Source organism: Dinoponera quadriceps, unplaced genomic scaffold (genome assembly GCF_001313825.1).
Source record: "Dinoponera quadriceps isolate SergipeBrazil2010 unplaced genomic scaffold, ASM131382v1 scaffold1115, whole genome shotgun sequence".
In the NCBI taxonomy this organism is placed as follows: Eukaryota; Metazoa; Arthropoda; class Insecta; order Hymenoptera; family Formicidae; genus Dinoponera; species Dinoponera quadriceps.
The window spans coordinates 458,615-482,678 of record NW_014555233.1 but is presented as its reverse complement, the minus strand read 5'-3'; the positions used below and the strand labels follow the sequence as shown (position 1 = coordinate 482,678).

Sequence of the window (24,064 nt, the reverse complement as noted above, 5' to 3'; positions counted from 1 at the left end):
GTATCTATCGCTAAAAGGTGCATCTATAAAGACCAGGCATTAAATATCATTCGGCTTTTAGAGTCTTCGACAAAATGCTGCAAATTGTAGACTCCGCACGGTCAAGAACCCAACTGACCGTAGTCGTCGCAGCTTTTCCTTTCACGGCACTCGTAACCGCAATTATAAGGTCAACGACACTGATACCACGTGGGCCAAGTAGCTTTTTGGGGATTTCCGCGATGCCCTCGTGAAAGTAACCTCACGTGAAAGTGTGCCTCACGGCCCGGCCTGCTGCCGGATCTCCGTGAAGCGCAGCATTCGCATTTCGTCACGATGATGCAATTTGTTTGTTCCCGTACACATTGACGCGTGTTTCGACGCAAAGTACTTCGCGAGGGGGTCGCTAATTACGCCGAGCGTCGAGAAAGAAAGAGAGAAAGAGAGAGAGCAGTTCGTCGTCAACGATGTGAGCGACGTTTCCGTGAAGTCACCTCGGGTCTCGGCGAGGCCGGATCTCGCGAATCCACGTCGGCGGCGTTATTAATATTGCGAGGAAACGCGATAGCGCGAGACCATCTTTGAGAAACGTACTTTCACTACAATGTGTCGGGCTGTACGACGCAACGGGGAAAAAGAAGCCAGTGAAATTCAGTTCGACCGTATCTCAGCGCTCTTTATGGGCTTCGCTTTGCTCCATCGAAGAGATTTCAACGCCGTGCAAAGAAACGCGCGCGCGCGTCGAAATTGCCTCCACCGTTGCGTTACGAAATGCGCAATTATCTAATTGAAACGATCGCGAAAGAGGCGCCGGCCGATTTTTCATGACGATTTCAATTCAGGGCGCGCATTTCTGCGCGACGACCTACGTCGCTGCGCATTGCCGTCGCGCGAGTGAAATGCAACTTTAGTGCGTGTGCTTTTGCGCGCGCGAGGCGTGAAAGTGCGCGCGTATATTCCGTCCCGAAGATTAACACATTCGCCACTTCGCCGTTCAACCGGGAAACCGTTTTCTTTTTATGTAACGGTGTAAAAGGGAACTTAATTTGTTTATATGGAATGAGGAGTGAAAAATTGACGTGAAAATCGGCGTGTCGCGTGTATACGACGCGTGAGTAGCGAGTGTGTTGATATAAAAATTGCGCTCAACCACGCTGTTTACGCAATAAAAATACCTAATAATCTTTTTGCAGTGTTTTTTGTCGCAGAAATTGTTGCGGCATGCGGAGCAAAATAGAAACGAAAACGTGTCTGTGAGAGTGAGTAAATATTGAAAGTGAAATTATCTTGATTCAAATAGCTCGAGTGAGCAAGAGCGAGGATTTTATATGCGAGCCGGGGATCTCTCCGTTTAGATGGTCTTTCTTGTCGATCGATCGGTTCGGAGGAGCGTGATGTAACGAACGTTGCTTTTCTTAAAGTCCAAGCTAGCCAGTCGGAGAAAGTTGTTCGCACGATATCGCGTTGTATCGAGGCGAGCACGTGACATAATTGCGCGTACTGGATTATGCGTGGCAGTTCCGAGCGTAACGTACTCCGAACGTTCTTCCGACGTTAGTATTTCTTTTCTCTTTTACATCGCTTATCGGAAGTATTTCTCGTGCGTGCGGGAAGCGAAAATCTAAAAAGACCAGCCGACACAGATCTTGAAACGAATTTCAAGGCTATAAAGCAGACTACCATAACGCGTTATTTCGTTGAAACAGAAGAAATAAAAATTTATTTAATTAACATTAAATTTTGTGTTGGGAGAAGCTTTTCTGTAATTTTTCGTAATTTGCGCCTTGTAAAGTAGTAAAAATTGATGAAATATGAGAGAGTTACGATGGAGTTAGATCGATTTAGATGTAATGATATAATAAGAAAAGTAAGTTTATTATATATATAATGCGGCATATTGACTTGCAACTTCCGTAAGTTGTAGATAAAGTTTTCAACTTACCTGTATCCTATAAGGAAACTCCCTGAAGTAAATGTCCTGTCGGTCGTAGAAAGCGATCGAGTAGGAATCCTCTTTCGAGAGTTTGCGTCGTTCCAGGCCTTCCTGGAGGGTTGTAAGTCCGTAGAGGGCGCCGAGAAGATAGCATAGAAAAATGACGATGATGAATCCTTTCACGGGACGATAGTTCAACGCGGTCGCTAAATAATCGCGAAACCAAGTCATGCATCCGTGTTCAGGATTATCGATCGGATTGTGAGGATTGTCCGGATCGATTCCGCCGGAGCATAGTACTCTATAGAACCACGACCGATGAGCTGAAATGTCACGTACAATGTTATTTAAAGTACACATTGCTAAATGTAAATAGAGGTACTTGCAATTAGTGCTATCAATATAATCCGTATATCCTAAACTACAAAGTTCTTTTTATGGAATTATATATATATTTTTGTATATATTCTGTACACGTCGATCTACATGTAAAAGTTTGAAACTAAAGTCAACAAAAAGTGAATATATTTAAATATTTAAAATTTTTCCTCGATATCCTGATATGCAAGCTAAAAATGTTGTAAAAATCTACTTCTTATTGATTATATCTTTCTATAATACTTTTATGCATAAGATGATTTGAAGATTAAATATGAAAAAAACAATAGAATAAAAAATTAGATATTCAAGTACTCGAGTAAAATACCCGAAATTGACATCACTACTTGTGATGTTAATTATATCAATAGTTAACTGAATAAACAAAAATCTCTCTTGTTTTATTTTAACGCGTTTATTTTTAGAATGTTGCGATACTACCGTTCTCTTGTGAAAGATTTATTTACTGCATTTCCGTCACATGGAAATTTCCTACTGTTGACTGTTACAAAATATTGTATTGCGTCATGTGATGTTATAATCGCGATTAGGAATAAAATAAAATTAAAATGCGAATCTAGTAAAATTAGTATTATTTTCTCTCTCTCCTTCTCTTATTTTTAATTTATATCAATATGCAATTTTCTCGATATTCTTCTTTTCGGTATTTTGTTCTTGTTGCAGTTGCCGATGTATCAATATTTTAAAAGGAATAAGGAGAAAGTAAGTTCTTTCCGTTACATAATAGGATGTGATCTAACGAATTAACGATATCCAAACGTAACGCGTGTCAGTCTATTGATGTAACATGCAGTACGTCATGAAGCCAGACGTAATAAAATTTCGAATGGTGGCCTCTGACTGGCAATACCATCAATATAAAAACAATGACATTCAAATTCAAAGTATTGGCAACTTGCTATTACAAATCACAATTGATCGAAATTAAATTAAATGAACAAATCACCCATTATATTTGTTATACGATATTTATATATTGTATATAAGTTAACATCGTAAAAGAAGCCCCGAATAACGACGTAACAAGATAAAATAATTATGGTACTCACTGGATTTGGATAAAGGCTCCACCTTGCAGCAAATGACGCTGTGCAAATTTTTCCGTTCGCAATAACCGCTGATTGCGACGCATCCACTGAAGAACGTTATGTGAAACAAAAAAGTGAAGACCACCGCGAAACCTGTTATTTAAAATATGTCTGATAAAATATGGATTAAACGTTATAATTTCAGCATAACATATGTCATAAAATCACTCAAATCAATCAAAGTCGATGCAGCTTCTTGCGAACGCTTTAATTTTTCTGCTTGTTATATATTTTTTTTAATAGAATACAAAGATCTTTAAATCTTTCGATATATTTTTTACCTGAGTAAATGCAGAAAATTTTGACTGAAGGGAACGGCGACATAATGCCGATGAAAAAAGATATCATATCCGTCAAGGATGTGATGGTGATAGAAACAGCTGCCTCGCTCAACGTTGCCGCCATCCTTTCCGGTACCGGTTTGTTGATGCTCGTTCTCCTCCAGGCCGCCAACATGACGAAAGTATCATCGATGCCTATTCCTATTAATCAAAAAACATAAACTTATATAATATATTAGATCTCTAAATATATACGTATCATGTTTTCATATTCCAATTTGGCGAACAATTATTTTTTATACCTATCCACTTAAAATATGTGTGAACGAAACGTCGATTCTAAATTTGTCAGGAAATGCAAAAAGATATGATTCACTTCTTGAGTCTTTCATCTTTTAACAGGAATTAACTACGTGACAAACCTTTGAAACGCGTGCGGTTTCTTTACTACTTTTATATCACTCAATTATAATTCCAAAGATATTACACGTTGGTCTCATGTTTGATGTAATCGTGAATCGTAAGTAAGTCTTCCAAGAACAATAATAGTGTTCGGAGTGCATTTTTTTAATATGTGATTATTCTTGGACTTATCAGCGTCTATTTTCCGCATGAATGTCACGTCTGTTTTTACGTGTCGCGTCTAATTTCTTAGATAACATGAATAATAATGCCAAACTTGTATTTTGCAATAAGTTAAAACCGCGAAGCAATGTACTTCGCATTCGTATTAGGGAGATTTTATCAAAATGATACGTGACTATCGATTATTACGAAGATGTGGCGTGCAACGTCTCCTCACTTGAATATAATATCAGTTTCTCTTGCGAAATTAAGATTAACCAAGTGAATTTATTAAATTATGTCGTAATTCGATAAATCTCACCTTGCACAATCCGATCATTCATCAGTTGAACTGATTTTGCACAAATTAAGTAATGTTGAAGTTCCGATTAATCCGTGGATTATCATTATTCTAAAAAATCTCGGGACAAAATTTGAGCAAACAATAGTCAGTTTGAAAATCGCGATAGCTAAATGAAATCAAACATAGCCGCATATTATCGGTAAAGACTGACTTTATTCGGCGCCGGACGCAGGCGAGCGCGACGTCGAAAGAGAAAAGAAGACTTCCGCTTTTCACATAAATCATAGTTCGTTTATTTCGCTCATACGCACCTGACGGCGAGTTCTAACGTACTTATCGTCGTAGAAACGCATGTTTCTACAGACGAGACAGGAGATTACGGCATCGCATTGCAAAAAAGACGGAATCCAGTCGTTATTATTGTTGCCCAACTTTCGCGAAGTATCAATTTGAGTATATCGATTGACAAACATTGGATAGACGATACTAACAGAGATTCACGAGATATACGTGTATGGAACGACACGAGTTCTGGAAGTTATAGATTGCTATACTGCAGTTACGGATTGTCCGATAATTGTTCGAAGGTTGCTAGTGTTAAATTGTCCGTATAATAAAAAGGTGTTTAATTTCGCTTTTCCGTCGTAAATATGAAAATGTATTGTTTTCGGTGATTCTTGAATTTCACTTTACATATTCGCTTTAATTAAAATTTTATATTATACGTAATATTACCGCACCAATATTTGTGTCTGGCTTTTACTTGCTCCTTACACGGTGAGAAATCATTTCTAGCACAGCAGATTTTATGCTGTTGCAAATTTGTCAGTTACTATGTAGACAGCAAAACGATTTGTTAAGAGTACTAATTGCTATAGGTTGGGTTATTTTGTTGAATTTACAAATTATTCTGCTGTAGAAACGACTTAGTAAATGTAGGAAAATATAATTTTGTTCTAACAGCAAATCAACATATCTTAAGGGCTTAAATTCACTCAGAAGAATATTTTCTATCCTGGTGACAAAACTATTTCTGCTTTGATTACGAATAATTCGCCAATTTGGTTATGTCAGCTAAAGAACAATAAAATAAGCCATCGTCCTTTCATGGCTGTCGCAACGCATGCAATAACAACGATTTCGCAACAACATCAAAATTATTTATATATATATATATATATATAATATTTTTCTCCGTGTTTATTTTTTCCTTTCTTTTTTCTTGTAGTTTGTCTTGTATTTATGCGTGTATACATTGTTTCTTTGACCCCGCAGTATTGAGACACGAGCTTGCGTAAATAAAATAAAGCACCTGTCCCGATTACACAAGGACCCGGTAAAAAGTTCGCTCTTTCATTCGCGTTGAAAATCGGCGATGAAATCGGCAACTTACCGATCATTAGGAACGGCGCTGCGAGGTTGATGCCGATGAAGTCTATCCCCAGATACATACATAAACCGAAGGCAGCGACTGTCGCTATGGCGGCCGAGATGTTACCCAGCAAACCGAGCCAAGGCTTGCTGCGCACCCAATCGGTCATCATGCATGTCACGACCGAGAACAGGCCCATTATGATGAACGTGCTGGTGAAGTACGGCACGACCGTCTTCGTATTGGCCTCCAGCTCCAGCTCGAGGGTTCTCGAGGCGAATCTCGCGATGCTAATGTGCTCGAACGCACCTCCATCCTCGGCCTTGCCGATGACTTCCAGAAACGCCTCCTCCCAGGCGGCACCGCTGATTTAGAAATAACGAAGAATTCAATCGGAATACTTGCGGTAAACTTCGCGACAAGGAATTCGCATTTGGGGAAACTTTTTCCACTAAGCATTTCGTGTTTTTCTATTTTTTTTCATGTAATTGTGTACACGAAGGAGAAAATACCGTTTTGTCAATAGAAAATTGGTCGACAACGCCGCAATCGGAGTGAATTTCCTCGATTCGGCGGCAATATTATTGAAACATCGCACAAATAATAGTTTTAATAATTCGTGTATTAGTTTCAATATTGCTATTTTATATTCAAGGAGATCCTCGGTCAATTTTCACTGACGCAGCAGCATTTTCTTCGCTTTTCAGAATAGACTCGATTTATTTATGTAGACATAGAAAGAAAAATGATCGCTGTCGCATATGCGAGGTTGGTCTCTTGAGAGATCAATGTGTCACACATGTTTGATTCCGGTAGCGAACGTGTTAATCAAACTCGCATGCACGTACAGATACACGTTCGAGTGCGCATAAGCAATCGATTTTTTAGTGAAATCATAAGTTTGTCTTTCTTTGTTGCTATTCCTGTTATTTATGGTTATGGTTAATACATGCTGAAACGGTTTTTCAACTTTTAACACGACGGTCTTTCTGATTATATTCAATTTTTAACACGATGCACCTTCCTGATTATATTCAAACGAATATTGCAAGAAGACTGCCAATATATGCTATGATATATGCTTTATTGCAGCACTTCAATACCTTTCATGATAACAATAGGCGATCAGAGCCAAAGATCATGAATAAATCAAATATTATTTTCACGGAGACCATCAATGAACGATTAGTGTGGTCATGCAATGAATTAATGAAATATTCCTTCTCCATCATGACTACCGAACACTACCAACGTGAAAAATACATTTTACGATAGTTTCACATATATGACTAGATAAAGTATACAAGTAAACAGGATATAACGGTGCTGAATCGTTTGGCGGAAACGAGATAGGAAAGCATCGCTTATTATAGTTCTTCAATTTTTAACACGACCTTCCTGTTTATATTCAAACGAAATATTGTCTAATCAATCGTTCCGCAGCACTCATCGCGAAATTATCAGATCTTTTTCACGAAATTTTCATCCTTTCCGTATTTATGACAAATCTCTCGTGGTAAGCATTACTTCCAGGATCTTTGCCGGTGCGTAATTAAGATAAGTGACCAGTTTCGCCATCGAGCTATGACGTGTTCGTGAACTCGATAAGCGAGACTCGACATGCACAGTGGACTCACATTGCGTCTTGTCGCGGGCTGTCGACGGTGATGAAGTAGGCGAGCTGTACCGAGGGTACCGATTTTATTACGCCGTCTTCGATAACGCTTCCGCCGAAGAATACCGGAAGCGCGAGAAGGCTCAACGTGGACGGATTAATCGTAAGCGGGAACGTGAGACTGATTTCCCCCTTTTCCACTTGGCTGAAAATTGAAAGTCCGATTAAAACTTCGATGCGAGTTAGCGAGTAACTTGCAGACAAATACACTATTCGCTGACGTGGTTGTGTTAATCAGGCGATCTTTAATTCGAGTTTTTTCTGTTCCAAGTAACTGGTTACATTGAGAAAGGTAACTCGCGTTACCGTTTACTCGAAAAATGGCACGTTAATTCGAATTTAAATTAAAAATTCGATTGTGAAAGTTCGATGTAACACTAAAAATTATAGTATTATTTTCGGTGACAACGATATCCTTTTAGCATTTTAATTACAATAGTAGCAGCAACATTCACGTAAGGTTATTATCACTGACATTATAGTAACACTTACTAGAAAAATAGTTCTCTCGATTACTTTTGTGGTTAAAATAATAAAAGGGTTTCGCTGGCATCAAAAATAATCATAATTTTCTCTCAGTGAAGTTAACGAGTGACTCGTACAGACCGATTACGGTCTGACAGACCGAGTACGGGCCGATTATTTGCCGATGTCTATCAACTAATCTTTAATTTCAACATAAGACCATTCATTTCCACGTGGTATATATTCGTTGTATCAGCACTACCGTCCACTAATTGATATAAATTGCACCAATCATAGTGATATCACTCACTCTATTATAAGTTGCAAACTTAGGATATTATTCCCAAAACACTCGTCGAGCCATTTAGCGCAAATCTGCTGGTAAGTGAACGTTTCACCCTCGTATTCGGCTTTGATGTCCCTGATGATTTGATCGAGTACCACCAGTTCCTGCCAAATGTCTTTCTTCAGCACGTTCTGCCCGCCATCCTTGGGAATTACAATAACATGACCGAACCGACCTGCCAAAGTAAGAACCGACACAAATTTACTCGATATATACCATATACTATAAATAAACATTGTAACGCGCATTTGATAATCCGCATCTCAATACATTCGAGCTCGTTCACGACTTGTTCTGTGCACTTTAAGTATGTTACGAGTACAAGGACCGTATTATAGTATCTACATTAGCCTTCTGATTGCATGGAAGCATTCTGGGTTCATTAGACTTCTCGTGGAATCATCGGGTTTCCTCATGGACGAAGAGATTGAGGGAATATTTAATAGAACGAATGACCAATGATGCTCTCACCTGGCCTGGTGATACGACTGAGATCGAAATGATAGCTATAGTTGACTTTAAAGTATTGCTCGACTACCGCTCGTTCGGTTTTGCCAGGCCCGTTGATGGGCGAGAAAAGGTATTCCGGGTCGATTTCATAGTGTATCCTCTGGTAGCCGGTGAAGCATATGCAAGCCAACAATAAAGGCACGATAACGAAGTAGCTGGGGTGTCGGCCGACGATGAGGCCTAATTTGTGAAACGCACGGTTCAAGAAGTCATCGACGCACTTTAGGTTCTGCCACATCTGAAAGTGAAAGTAACAAGTCCTCAGCTCTATTATTAATCAGCTTGGCGCATTGCCGGATATTCGGAATTTGTAACATCTCGAGGACCTGTAAGGGGCGAAATTTATGAGGTAAAAGCGGTATCGGGAGAGCCACTTCTCGAACCCGTTATATATTGAAAAAGGCAACTCGTCGTCGTGAGACCGTTACTTCGTCTTGAAAAATAACTCATTACCGTTACCCAAAAAATGCAATTGCCGCCATTGCACTATGGTAAAAAAAAAAAATAACGCCCAGTTGATCGGAGTCGTTGATTGGAGAAAAGTAACTCGTAACGATAACGACGTTACGACTAACACGTTATTTCCCAGCTCTGGGTAAAAGTCTGGTTGGTCTCTTTAAGTCATATTCGAGAACGAGAAGAGCAACAATTTCGTACGTATTATTCATAGTAATAACAATCGTTAGAGTCACAGTAAACCACCGGCTTTTTGCAAATAATTCTCCGTACAATTCGCGACACAGACGAACGATTATACTGATAGCGTAGAAAGTACGATCTGTGCAAGAAATACGCCCGAGCTGCTCAATTAGTGTTTTGCATTCATAATATATCGAGCCGCGTGTGTATCTGCTGCAGTGATGAATGCGCGATGCATTTCCTCGTTATCCTACATCGAATTGCCGGACGTAAAATCGAATTTCTCATATGGTTCGTTAAGCGCGCAACGCGAAAAATGTGCCGCTCGCAATCCTTCTTGCTTCTTATTTCCTCATCGGTCTTCGTTGTTACGTAAATTTATTATTTGCTTAAGTCGGTGAGTGCGCCCGACATAATAGTGCCGCTCGTTTATTTAATACTCCTCGTAGCAGAATATGCGGAAACATCCGTTGTCATTTACGTGAGTAAAGAGTTCAGCCAAGGTTTCTCGCGTAGCTGAGAATTCACAGTAGATTGATTAGACAAAAAGAGAGGAAGAGAGATAAACGCGCGGTTGTGCAAAAATACATATGCGCGCACTACAATCGCTACAATCAAGATATCGGAAGATGCTCGAAGATTTATGGAATTAAATATTTTTGTAGAAATCTAATGCAAGCTATTCGGTTGTGGTTTCAAGTTAAAATGTCGATAGATTTTTTGTTTTTAATTATGAGCAATTAGAAGGAGGAAATCTGTACAAGACAAACATTTTGGATAATTATTTTAAAAATCTTATTTTAATCTTATAGAAAAATGTTATCAGACTTGACCTACTTCGTTTAGAATATAATTTAATTTTGGTCTCACTTCATAGGCAGTATTATGTAATTATTATATAATAATTATATAATATAATATATTATACAATAATTAATAATTAATAAAATAACAATCATATATATATATATATATATATATATAATTGTAATAATTATATTATGTAATATAATAATGGTTATATAATAATCTATTAATTTTTTTAAACATTTCTTATTAACGATTCATTACATATGAGTCTGAACGAAGAGGATTCGTCTTTCGATTACTAGAGAGCTGCGTCCGCCCGAATACACCTTTTTGTTAAGCCTCCCCTTTCCTGCGATCGAGACGAGAATCCTACACCTTTGTTCTAGTACAAAGCCTTTTTTCACGCGACGATGATGCCCTCATAAGGGATTACATGACACGCCGAAGAATGAATCACCCTCATCGGATTTTCACGCACGTTTATCTTTTCGCCTTGGGACATCCAAGAAAGCTTTTAATTCGTTTGCGTTATTTTGCCGTGCGATATGGCAATGATTTAATTTCTACTTAATCATTGTGCCGCAGCTGATTTGCAAGTCGAGTAAGAAAAATGTTTTCGGCTTTCGAAAATCTATCTCTGTCTAAGAAAAGGAAAAAAAATGTATTTTATAATATTTACACTGGGTATATAACGACTTTTCCTTTTAGACCGTGTCTAAAAACGCACGCTATTTAAACAATGCAACCTGCAGTTTAAAAAATTTTTAATTCGCCGAGTAGCGGTGAACAAATGTTTCGTGGTATCGCGGAAACATCGTTCGCACGACGCATCGCATATCCCTTCTATAAATTTCCACGTCCATCGCCAGCGGGGCAAGGAGTTCTATAAATCTCGAAAGCCTGGTGCTAGTAGTCTGCTGTTTCGAGGCACGAAACGGCATTGGCTGTGTGACTATAGATTCGAGCGAGGAGAGACAGTGACGACGGACGACTTTCTAAAACCGTTCGATTCCGCCTGGATTTTCCGCACGCGTCACGGACGTATCATTAGCAAAAGACATAAAGCCAATCGACGATCGTCCAAGTTCAGAGGCCAATTCCCCTTGTGTTTGCATGCATGCGCCGTGGGACGACTGCTCGCCGGAGAAAGTCACCGTTGAAGCTACCGTTGGATAATTCCAACCTGCCGCACAATCCCGTCCGTTCGCGTTAGACACGATTGAATAACCTCGCGTAACAATCGGCGCTTTTGCTGTGCAGTCTTGGGATCAACGGTTGCACCGACATCCATCGCTCGGTCGGCGCTAAATCCGTCGACAGGTGTGATAGAGGGGAACGTGGCCTTCGGTTCAGTTCGTAATGCTCGTTAATAATCAATCCACCCGGCTTCGTTTTAACGAGAACTTTTATGTTCGAAACGTTCAGCGTGGTTTCACTTAAATCGCCCGCGGAAGAAGAAGATTGGCTGAATAAACGCGACGTGATCTAGCTGAGCGCGTTTTGGCTCAGCTAGGGAGGAGGCAGGATTTCTGCTTCTCATATAAATCTGCTCTCCCAGACTTTCTTATCACTACGAAAGATCCTGATTATCGATCATCGTTAATAACATAGGGTGTATCCTCATGAATCAAATTCAGTTCGTGAGAGTCACAAACTCGATTTCCTTCTATGACAATCTACCGAATCTAGTACGTTACCTCACGAGGAAAATGCTCATGGGGAAAATACTCATGAGGAAAGTATTAACACTATTACTGCTTACGACTCATTCGTAAAAGAAATTAGCTGTCCATATAATATAAAACTGAAATTTGATTAGCAGATCAGCAGACCTAGTCTTTATCTGTGGGAGCTAAGAACTAGGTACATGGACAACAAGAATTAACAAATTAACTCAATTTCAGTTGTATAACATGGGCAGCTAGTTTTTATCTATCGTGGCTAGTTTTTAACCGTAAGAATTACTTCTTTTTTTTTTTTTATAATGAGAGCTACTTTTTTGTATACATCTTGGTGGGAAATAAATCTGTTCCCCCAGACTTTCTTATCACTACGATTCTGATCATCGATCATCGTTAATAACATATGTGTGTCGCACCGTATATCAGTCAATAAATAGGTTACGAAGGATAACAGGATATGTGATACGATAAATTTTACTTGAGTTTTAATGATAATCGTCGGACGTGCGTATCGAGAGAGTACATGCGATTGCATGTATTGCGACTGCGTAATACGCTTGATATTATCGCGTCTTCTTCATGGACGGGGAGCGCCACGGCGGAAGATCGAAGTACATGCTGTTACGACAGATTATTATCTACAGGTCACTAGAACACACTCGCCGCTATCTTTTTAACGATTTATACTGGCAATTATCAGCGAGCGCCGCGGGAAGCCGCTTGTTTTAGCCGATATGTTATTAGGAGACACGTATACATTCGACCATTTCCACACACATAAATCCCGCAAAACCCACGCTGTCGGGCTCCCGTATCGAGTATCGAAAATTCGTGATCCAGAATAAAATGAAAATTGCTATAGACTCGTGATAATCTCAAAAATTCCTGTCGAGTATTTATAGAATCTGCGTGAAGCGAAGGTAAATTTGCAACTGTATTATTGTTATGCGAGGTTATTTTCGTGTAAAGTTATCAGAAATTTTGCAATATGCACGTGATCGCGTCTAGTCAACGTGACGACAAGTAATAATGGCAACGAGTTTCCGAATGGCGGCTGAAAATTCAGGACACGCGTCTTAATGTCTCTCTCGCAGAATTTTAATTGTTCGATTTCACCAAGAGCGTCCTCGAAGCCCCGTGATTCGTGAAATTCACACGTAATAATAAGCAGTAACGTTGTTATCTAAAAAGATTATTGAGATGAAGGAACAATAATATGAATTGTACAAATGTTTCATTTACCATTAAATGTGCAACACGTTACTGCTTTCAGACGCAAATGATAACAAGATTGTTCATTAGCGACTATTCTCATCCTTGAGTTTTGCCTTCGGCTTCCCGGTTGGTAATCGCTTTCTTTGCTCTACCCTCCGTTTATTGTTACGATAATAGTCGATGAATACATTTGGACAGCGAAATAAAATTGCATAAGTAAAAACTCGCTCAGGGAAAGTATATCCAAGCACGAGAATGATTACTTCCTGGATATTAAGAGAGTTAGTAGGGTAAGTTAAAGTGACTGGCGATATCGCTGTTTCTAGCTGTTTCTTGCAATTATTCTATCTGATCATTTCTCTCAAACCTTTTAATTAATCATTTCCGAGGGACAATTTATCTTTCGAAAATAATATGTATCGTGGAATTACACATACAATTTAGAGACACTTCGATATGCGAGAAATTTCTCGACACTTTTTAATTAAGTCAATATAGTACGAAGGGTTATTCCTCGGACAATCATGCTAACATCGATAATTACTGCGGAATTTTTAATGGTTTTTATCATGACAATTATGTGAATTATGTGACACATCCTAGCTCTATGTTACGAAATAATATACAAATAGTTTCGTGACAAATGCACAATAACTAAATTTTACACACGAAAATTTGGTTTAAATAACATAATTAATTTTTGTGTCAGTGTTTTTATTCCAATTTAATAGTTCAAATAATCTGAGTTCACGATTCATGTAACCATTTAATAGTCGAAAAATATGTCATTATATCAGTTTTACACATAGAAAAAAAATTAACCAATCAAACAATCTTAAATCAAGATAAATATTTTCATATATAAGCAAGAATATTAAAACATACTTAGAAGATTTTTAATCTTGAATTGAGTTCAAATAATACTTGCATCAATACAAATTCAATCAAATCAAGACTTTCTTTCTTAAAGTCTTCTAAGAAGATCGTAATATTTTTATTTATATACGAGAATATCTATTCTTGAATTAAAATAATTTTTTTTTCTGTGCACAAATTACCCGGATTTCCCCAAACTCTTGTAGAAATCTCTCTCGGTGTAACGCGAAAGGAGCAATCGAACGAGAAGAAAGCAGTTCCCCTTTTTCCAACTTATCACTGTTGTCTACATTTAACGTTCTGTTATATCAATCATTATCGATAAACGACGTCGTTATTCTCTGGCGACATTCTCGCTTGTTGCAATCACGGCGCAATTAGCAGCCGTCCCTCCCTTGTCCTTTCGTCAAATACCTTTCACGTATGCGAGTCGTACACAGGTGCGTAAATGCGCGTGCACGTGCCCAAGAACGGACGTACGACGGTAGCGCGCGATTCTTCTACCTTAACGATAAGTAAGCGCAGCGTGTCGATGTGAAAGTATGCCGTGACTAAGGAGAGAATTTTCCATTTCGTTATTTAGAAGTGCGGCACTTTCGTTCTTGTTCTTGCACATGGCGACTGCACGTCGTAGCCCTTTAAAAAAATATCTTCAACTCCCGCTGGTCGCATCTTTCGCGGATCCTTCCCTCTCGCGAACGTACCACGTGAACGAAAGCGCGTTGAAAAGTCGTGCTCGTTTTCTTCACTGTTGGCTGGAATTATCTTTATTGTCGCGAACCGTTCCGTAATTTCAGATCTCATTATAAATTTATTCAATTCATTCAAATCTAGTCCAATTCATAAGTCTCTCTTCGTATAATCCAAACGTACAATAGTAAGATATCATAAAGAGAGATTATGTAAAGCAGTTATTTCTTCTTCTTCAGAGCAGTTAAACTCTCGTTTCAATTTTATATCCCTCGGCAACTCGGTTCTCCGCTCCCGGCAAACGACTTCATTTCGGTCAATACTCCGGATGCATCTTACGCAAAACGAAAGTGAGAGTGACACTGGCCGATTTGTATTCGAGAATAAAAGGATATAGTTGGCATGCAATGCACGACGCGAGATGCAACTGCTGTAATAAAATTACGAAAGTAGCGTACACACACGAGACGCTTCGAGCGGACCTAGTAAGAAATTCGTATCAGCTCGTTCGGCTGATAAGTGCGTGCTTTCCGTTGAAGGCGTACGAAAGCTGCGCGACAGCTTAGCTTTAATTGCAAACTGAATCGAGAAATTTTGTAAAAGTAATATTCGAATACGCGCGCACGCCTGTTCGTTAATGGGTATTTCTGAACAGGAATTTGGACGCACTTAAACATGAAAGGCGAATTTATTCTAAAAGAGAAAAAGTTCGAAAAGAGAGAAAACCTAGGGTACATACCTTGTACGTATCTTTTTTCTTTTAAACAGACTTCGCGTACATGACGTCAACAAATATCAGGGTAGAATAGAAAGGACGGTGCAAAGTAAGAAATAGCGACCGCAGAGAGAATTTTCTAGAGATAATTACTTTAGATACTCGGAGAGAATGTTATCGTTTTTTTTTTTTCATATGAGTTCTATTTTCAATTTCAACATGTTTTCTAGCGGTGTGGAAATAGGTTGTCAGTAGAGTTTATCTTGCGAAAAAGCGTACACGAGGAAAATATTGTGGTAAAAATTACTATAAAAGTTTATAATGCTGGAATATACTGGAATTATTATTGAAATTATTATATGTGCTGTAATTTTTAATAATATGTATATATAGTAATTTCGATAGTAATTCTTGTATATTCCAGCATTACTTTAACTTAAACTTTTGTAGTAATTTTTATCACAATACATTTTCCGTGTAATTAACTTTTTAATATTAGACTTCAGTTCTTAAAATGTAAGTGGAAACATGAATAAAAAGAGCACACGTGAAACGATAGGGTAATAGGTCAAGACAGAGAATGTGGTATGTTCCTCCGTTACAGAATTCGATAATAATTTTTACTATAAGACTTTCCCTCTCCGTATAAATTTGAAATGTTTTTAAGCTGAGAAAGGATCCATTTACTCTTTGGAATCTTAATCCCTGAATTATGAAGTGGTTTTTGATTAAATATGTTAAATCGGGCCATGGTCGAAAGTAGGAACCACATGAAACGATTTATTGCTTTTAGGTCAGGTACGACCAAACGTACCTGATGAAACGTACGATGAAACTAGATTCCTGCATTTCATTTCTTAAACGTCTTTTACTGATATCCCGTTTCAACTGTTCCTTTTCTTCCATGGTAATCGTTTCCAGCTATAAAACCAGTTAGAAGATTACAACACAGACGGACTTGTTGCATCGCACGATTAGTTGCACGCGTACTGATATTGAGAGTATGGTATATTCTATAATTATGTATAGATTCACAATATAATCACGACAGTTGTGTCAACAAGTGTGGAGTTGATCTGTCCTTACAGTAAGGCCGTCAGTTGCGAAACATCCTGCATGATACCGACTTAAATTTAAAGTACATCCGATGAGATCGGATTAAGAAACGGCTCTATCATGAATATTGTATCCTAACAAAAAAAATGCTATTGCGAGAGGTATTAATCTTCTGAGTGTGAGAAACATTTCAAAGCTGAACGATCGTTAGGGAAAAATGCTTTGGACTGATAGACTCATATATATATATATATATGATATATATATATATATATATATATATAGGACTCATAAATCGATAGATAAAAGAAATAACTTCTTAAAAAATCGAAAGCGTATCCTATTGCATCTATTAATAGTAGATAATTGTTGCTCACATCGAGAGGCGAAGAAATCCTTCAGACACGTTTATACGTCTGCAAGCCATTATGATTAACATTTGCCAGGCATAAATATGTGTTAGAAGTTAAAATTTATGACAATGATTAAATATTGCGCTCAAGCGTGAACAGATATTATCTTCGTGACACGTCGCTTAAGATCTTGCTCAAACTTGTAAATGAATGTAAAACTGCATCAGATTTACGCTGTAAACTCGTAAACACGTCACGTGTCACAATTGGAACTCGCTTGACGTTCACAATAGTCTTCGAGAAGGTTGAGCGTGACAACGTACACACAACCAGTGTGCGTTTCTTCTTTCTTTTTTCAAATCCGCGAACTATTGCAAAATTGCGTGGCTCGTCCGCCGTTGTGAGCAATCGTTACGGGAAGAGAATCGGGACAAGGTTAAGTCACGTTTCTTAAAACCACGTACGTAAATCGAGCTTTTATAACTCGTGTGTACGTCGCGCATATTTATAAGCGCGCTATCGCGTGAGCGTGCCGGTACATCGAAATGCGCGACGCGCGGCCTTTTACCCCCTTCGATACTGTCAATTATTACGAGAGGGTTGTCATTGGCCAAAAATACAAAACGTGGTATGCGCTAAAATTATGATTTTGAATTGAGAGACAAAAGAAGCGGAAAATCGAGCAAACATAAGAATATAAAGGAGGTGGTTGACAATGTCGAAGGAGTAAATATAATTAAAGGTGCGTTCAGTAAAGAAAATACAAAAGTACGACAATATGGAAATTGTGAGATAGTTATTTCTGCTGCATTTATTATCGTTTTGCATCTTTAGCCCATGATTATGCCAATAAAAATTCATATTTCGGCTTGTCAATATATCGTTGATATATTGACTCAGACGATTGAGTTATAAAGATAAAATCCGTCAAAGTATAATTTCATCGCACGCGGGCCACGTTGCCAGATAACCAGATGAGATGACATAAAGTAAATATCTAATCAGTGTCTCGATATAAAATGAAATTCCTTAAGAGACACTTGCGCCTAGCTAGGAAAAAGTTGACGCTTCGGTTGCTTCATGCACAAGCGTGAATTATGTTGCTCTCCACGCACGGTGAACTTTATTACCGTGACATAAATCTATAATGAGCAGTGTGTGATCACTATCAATCTGCGAAATCAAATAAAATACGAAGTCAATGTTCTGAGATTTAAAATCACCTTAAGTTCAGAATTTGCATGAATAACATCATCGGTCCAATTTGTGCGACAACAATATTTGAGGAACTAATTAAGTTTGTAATTTGCAATCTCGTGATACGAGAAACTTCCAAATTTGAGATTTCTAAATCCGAATCTATATTTTTTATATAACTATTTTTGTAATTTTATGTAACTCTTGCGGCACTCTTTGAAGAGTATAAAAATATATGAAATGATATACCGTTCTAATAATTTAGAAAGGATTAACACATTCGCTTTGAACGTGATTTTTACATAATGATGAAACATCGCGTTTTGCAAAGCAAATGTATTGACATATATAAAACCAACGACGCAAAAATGCTCAATTTCTACATTTAAAGTATATAGAACGTCCCATAATCATCGTACAAATGTTAATAACGTGTATGTTTTGCATGGTTTTTGCTTGGTTAAAATCTAAAATTCCAATAACGAAATATCCAGAAGTTACACAACAGTTTATGAAATACGACTTATGTTGATGCTGTCTAGCGGAATTTTTACACTCATATTTGTAAACACGCCAAAAAGTAAGAATTAATAAACATACTTTTGCTTTTCTCTAAGGAATAAATTTAGCTACATTTTAGTAGGAAAACTATTTGTAGAATTATTTAAATTATTGCTAGTATCTTTGTCTCAAAAAAATCAAGCGAACTGTGAAAATTGATATCAGTAACCAGTAAGCAAGAAACGTTGAAACAATTTTTCGAAATATTGATTCTATAAAAATTTTATAAGTATTTTGACATAATATTTCATAAATATTTTCAAGAACTTTACTTAATGATATAATATTCTTAAATATTAAAATCATAGTGTAGAAATATTATTTTTAATACTTCGGTCAAATATTGTTAACAATGACGTTGTATACAACATTAAGAACTACATATTTGAAAACATTACATGTTATGAAGTATCATTGTAACTATGTTGTGTTAATGATTTCTTGCTTACTGGGTCGAGCCGAGCAAAGATCAATAAAAAACGGTCGAGCCGTTTAGCATAAAATGGAAATTATAATCACAACTGGAAAAACGACTTCGACATTTCTGCATTAATATTTTCGACCGCGATTAATTCCCACAGAGCGGCCACGAAAAATATCGCACGTGGTGATAACGGGTCCACCTGCGTGTGAAACTAAAGTTAGTCCACCAAATTAAATCGCAGCTCTCCGTAAGGAGAAATAACACCGTAAGCGTGAAGTAAAACGAAGAAAACTTTTCAAGCACGCATCGAGGAGCATCTATTAATACGTAGCGCGGTGCAAACAGTCGGGAAATTTGAGGTATCGAGAGCTCCGTGGTATGCATTCATGATATCATACGTATGCAAAGTTTACGATTTGACTCATCGATTTGAATCATCGCAACCGGGCAGGACAATGAGACATTTTTTATCTCGGCCGCTTTCAGATAGGAAAGAGCGGGAGAACGTAAACGACGGCGACGCGCATTACAGTAACAGTCCCTCTCTCGAAATCGTTCGGCCGATTTCTTGCGACGAAGTGACGACGCGGCCGACGCGACGCGGCATGGCGCGCTCGCGCGCCTCGCACTGCGCAGCCGCGTGCTTTCAAACCGGAAGAGATATCCGAGTGTTTAATTTATCGGTTACGGGGAATCGGCCGGCGACGTCGGCGCATGATGGGCCCAGAGGAATGGTACCGGTGCCTCTCTCTTTCTGTGCGCAACTTCACCCAGCTACTTTTCTCTAATTTAAATAGATTGCGTAAGTGTCCGGCGCGCGTAGCGGTCCATTCAACCGGACTTCAAAAATGTTTCACGCCATTTCCGGCCCGGGGCCCTGTCGTGCGAAGCACGCGCCCCGCAATTTTTACCCCGTAAGTTCGCGATTATAAGTTCATGAATGCAGCCGGTTTGCTCGGATAAGGATAGATTGTAAAATGATGTCAATTGCGTAAGTCCACTCGTTTCGTTTTCAACGCTCGTGAGTATGTAAAATTGTCGCGCTGGGTGCACTGCTACACACACACACGCGTATGCATGATAATTTTCAGCTAATAAAAGTAACTCGTCTGAGTTTGCAGCGAACGCAGGGTAGAACCAAGCACAGCCAGCGAGAATTCCGGAGGACGTTACCACATCTCTATTGCGTCTACTGTGCCTGCAATACAGCGCAGCAATACAACGAAGCTGCTGTGGCTCTGACGTTTTGAGTGATTATTGTATCTTGAAATTATTGTATCTTAAATATATTGTGTATTAATATTGTATCTTAAATATATTGTGTATTAATATTTCTCCTCTCCGAGTATAAAACGTTTTAACCTCTGTGTATGCTTCACATATCTCTTAAAAATGTCGTTGAATTATTCATTTCTTTCCATTCTATTCGAAATCACTTGGTAATATTTTCCCAAGGTTCACCGGATTCCTTTCTAACGAATAAAATGTAATTTTCTTTTCAATCCCCACAATCGTCTCGAGATAATTTATAACTGTCAGAAAAGTAACGCGCGTTCAATGATACGTATATCGCAAAATTTTTTATTATCCTTGCCAGTAAAAATACTATAATCGAAAGCTCAACGGATCGTTTCAGCTGTGATTCCCTTCGAACTGCTTGGAAGTAGAAAATCATGGAAACTTTGCAGCAACATTTTACGAAGTTCTCTCTGGCGATTTTCTCGCGACGCGACGAAAATAATCGATGGAGGCCCTTGTGAATATCAACAGCGTCCCCTCGCTACTGATTTGCCGATGCGTCAGTAATATGCAATTCCCCACCGACCCTCCGAGGTCAACAATTTGTTACGGGGACGATGTTCAAGGAATATATCAACAGCGCAGTTGATTGACCCGTTGTCGGTGCGAGCGATACTTTTCACCGCCAGCCTCCAAATCTTTGCGTTGCCGCTGCAATGCGTCGAGCTAAACATAAGACGTCGTTTGCGATGTATGTGTTATTTGTTACTGAAAAACGCGAGTTTTTCAGTTAAAAGAAGACAACCGATACGCCGGTAACCGGCGAGTAAGTCTTGTGTAAAAACCAACGGCAACGTTTTGCGTTTAACTACATTGAACCAGCTCATACTGCACTCGACGCTCTTATTATGATATAATACAACATTTATCACAGACCAATTATACGCTTACATCACGGAACAATATTTCCAAGAAGTCGTTATTGAGAGATCAAACGCACGTGAATTTTTATTTGTGTAACACTCGGGAGGATTCTTACGACCGTTTTTACGCCCGTCCACGATGGACGATTTCCTTCAGAATGGAGATTTTGGCAGGACAGTGTCTCTGTGTGGGAAAAGCGTTTCCTGTTTCGCATCTCCTCGTGGACAGACGAGATCTTAATTCCACAATACACACATATTCTCGCCTCGTGGCGAGGTGGGCGCGCGCGCGTAATCGCTTCCACAAAATCTGACATCTGTGGTTCCTCGGTAGCGATTCCCACCATGAAGTCATCATTATTTTATTGTTTAGAAACGGTACAATGGCTTCTAATGGGTTAATAAGCGGTGTTGGAATAATGGCTTAACATGAAAGTGAGTTGGCGACAGTGCTTATAATCTCGAGTGCCCATAAACGATGACTAACACCGAACCGTGTGGGCATAACATATTCGTAATAACGAATCCGCTTCCTGTTTACACAGCCTGCGCTCACTGAGCGCTCTTCCGCGAGACAGGGCGCTTTAACGAGGAAACATGCATTCGCTCGTTAGCCCTAAACATGGAAAGGCATCCTGTAAGACGCGTCTCCGTCCTTCATTCCTGTGTCTACACTTTTCTTTCTTTCCTCTCGCCTATACCGCGCCGACAAAATAATCCAATAACATATCGCATTGTGCGCATTGTAATTTGTAAATAGACATCACGAATGATATGATAGACTGTCACGGGTTACTCCACAGGCGTCGTTACTATATATCGGCCCGACGGATCGTGAGATTAATTCAATTTTCTTAATTATTCTATATACAACAGATCCGTTCGTTCGCGCTTGGCGCTTTCTATCATTACTTCCATTCTCTGCTTTCTCTCTCTCTCTCTCTCTCTGTCTGTCTCACCGAATCATCAAAGAAGTGTGTGTACTTGTTTGATTTTCAAGGAGAAAAAAGCACGACTCGCAAGAAAAAAGGGCCAAGAGGGTCGCGGGATAAACAGAACTATTATTGACGTTGCACCAATCAGCACCTACCGTGTCCGAAGGAATATTCAACGGATTACAGTACGTTCACCGACACTCCGGCTTTCGGCAAAAGAAAAGAAAAAAAAAGGAAAACTTTCTCCACAGAGACCACGAGTCCCTTCGAATCGTATCTGACGTGAAATAACACCTGCATATCTTGCATTGCGGAGGGAAACATCGGGAAACATGGGGAAAAGCTAATGGACGCGTCGCGTATACGCGACGCCATGTCCGCGCGCACGTAACGTCGCCAGCGGATTAACGTTAATTATGTGCGCGCACATTCACATTGATTTATCTCCGTCGGCATTCTCTCATTAGCTTATTTCCTCCGATCCCTCGCGGTCGGCCTGTTGACTCACATCGGCCGAAAACCGAGAGAGCGACTCTCGAGATCCGAGCGAGCGGTCGTACATCCTAGCGCGCAAAATTCAAATTCCGCCGGAATCGAGCGGTGAGCGCGCGCGTGATTACCGATCGCACCGGGCGTCGAATGGAATTACCTTTGCCGCTCGAATCCAGCTGGAAACGCCTGATTAAACCGTCCACAAGCTTCTCGCACAAACTTTGTCACCACCAATTAAATATCCTCCCGGCGAAATCCCGGTTTCTCCGCAACTTATATCCCCTCGACTTCCTCCTCCTTCTTTCCTGTTTTACGGCACTTCGGCGCGCGTGTCTCCCTTGTTCTCTACGAAAGCAAGACAGGTAGACAGGCAGATAAGGCGGGCAGCGCGGCACACGGTTTCACCTGCACGTCTTCGTCCGTCCGCGTATCATGATCGAAGATCGAAATTCGTGCGAGGCGAGCGTGGTAGAGTACGCGGGCGAACGTCGTCGCGGGAAGCGGGATTCGAACTGTTCGGCGCGCCGTGCGAGATTCCGCTCGTACCCACTCGCTTGTACTCGCGCTCGCAGCCGAGCCGCTCCGAGTCCTCCTCACCTCCACTCGCGGCGTGAAGCATTCGCGGGTGAGAGATCAATCAACGCCGGCGGGAGACGTCAATGTGTAGCCGGTGAATTTGTGGATTTGGAGAAACGCCTTCGCATCTCTCTTCCCCGCCCCCTCTCCCCACACTCTCTTTTTCTTTCTCTCTCCCTTTCCCTCGCTCGCCCTGTCTCTACCGGAAAAGTTGAGGCATTCCGGTATAGTTCACTTTCATCGCGGGAGAAAAGTATGAAAGTCATCGGGGAAGTTGCGGACGATTTATCCGAATCGCTTCTTTTAGATAAAAATCGGAAATTTGCGACGAAATAGAGATGAAGAGCAGCGGCGAAAGAAAATTGATCGCGCGACACGAGATCGAGATGAGAGACGAGATCCCCGGGTGATTGCAGAGGTAGAATTTATAGCGTACGGTTGAAATTGTGCGAGAGAGAAACGATCGGTAATGGCGAACCATCCTGTATAATCTCGGAGATGAACCGATCTTCTCTCGGCGATGCAACTCGAATGCATTGAAGCGTGGCGCATCCGCGGTAGACGGAAGTAATGAATGTGGCAGCGCGCTTATCTAGTTTGGCACTTCCTTGCTGGCCGATCGCACGCCGATCCGCATAAACGGGGCGTTTGGAAAACGCCCGTAAAAGTCGCACGCGTCTGAAATTCCGCTTTCGTTCGGCTTACGTAATTCGCCCGCGAACGATCCTTCGGGCTCTCTTACGTGCGATACGTTGCAACATACAT

At 39.8% G+C, this 24,064-nt stretch overlaps 1 protein-coding gene across 1 annotated transcript in view; it reads right to left on the bottom strand.

Annotated features, from left to right (window-relative positions):
• Window positions 1-23,324, bottom strand: part of LOC106743660 (patched domain-containing protein 3) — a 29,076-nt gene extending 5,752 nt beyond the window's left edge. Inside the window, exons 1-8 of the mRNA XM_014617719.1 lie at window positions 22,881-23,324; window positions 8,878-9,154; window positions 8,371-8,581; window positions 7,558-7,740; window positions 5,942-6,285; window positions 3,681-3,881; window positions 3,361-3,492; window positions 1,922-2,235 (exon numbers count right to left, since the gene is read on the bottom strand). Coding sequence (XP_014473205.1) covers window positions 1,922-2,235; window positions 3,361-3,492; window positions 3,681-3,881; window positions 5,942-6,285; window positions 7,558-7,740; window positions 8,371-8,581; window positions 8,878-9,154 — 1,662 coding nt within the window. The 5' untranslated portion in view covers window positions 22,881-23,324. The remainder of the gene's footprint in view (window positions 1-1,921; window positions 2,236-3,360; window positions 3,493-3,680; window positions 3,882-5,941; window positions 6,286-7,557; window positions 7,741-8,370; window positions 8,582-8,877; window positions 9,155-22,880) is intronic.
• Between the last annotated feature and the right edge of the window lie 740 nt (window positions 23,325-24,064).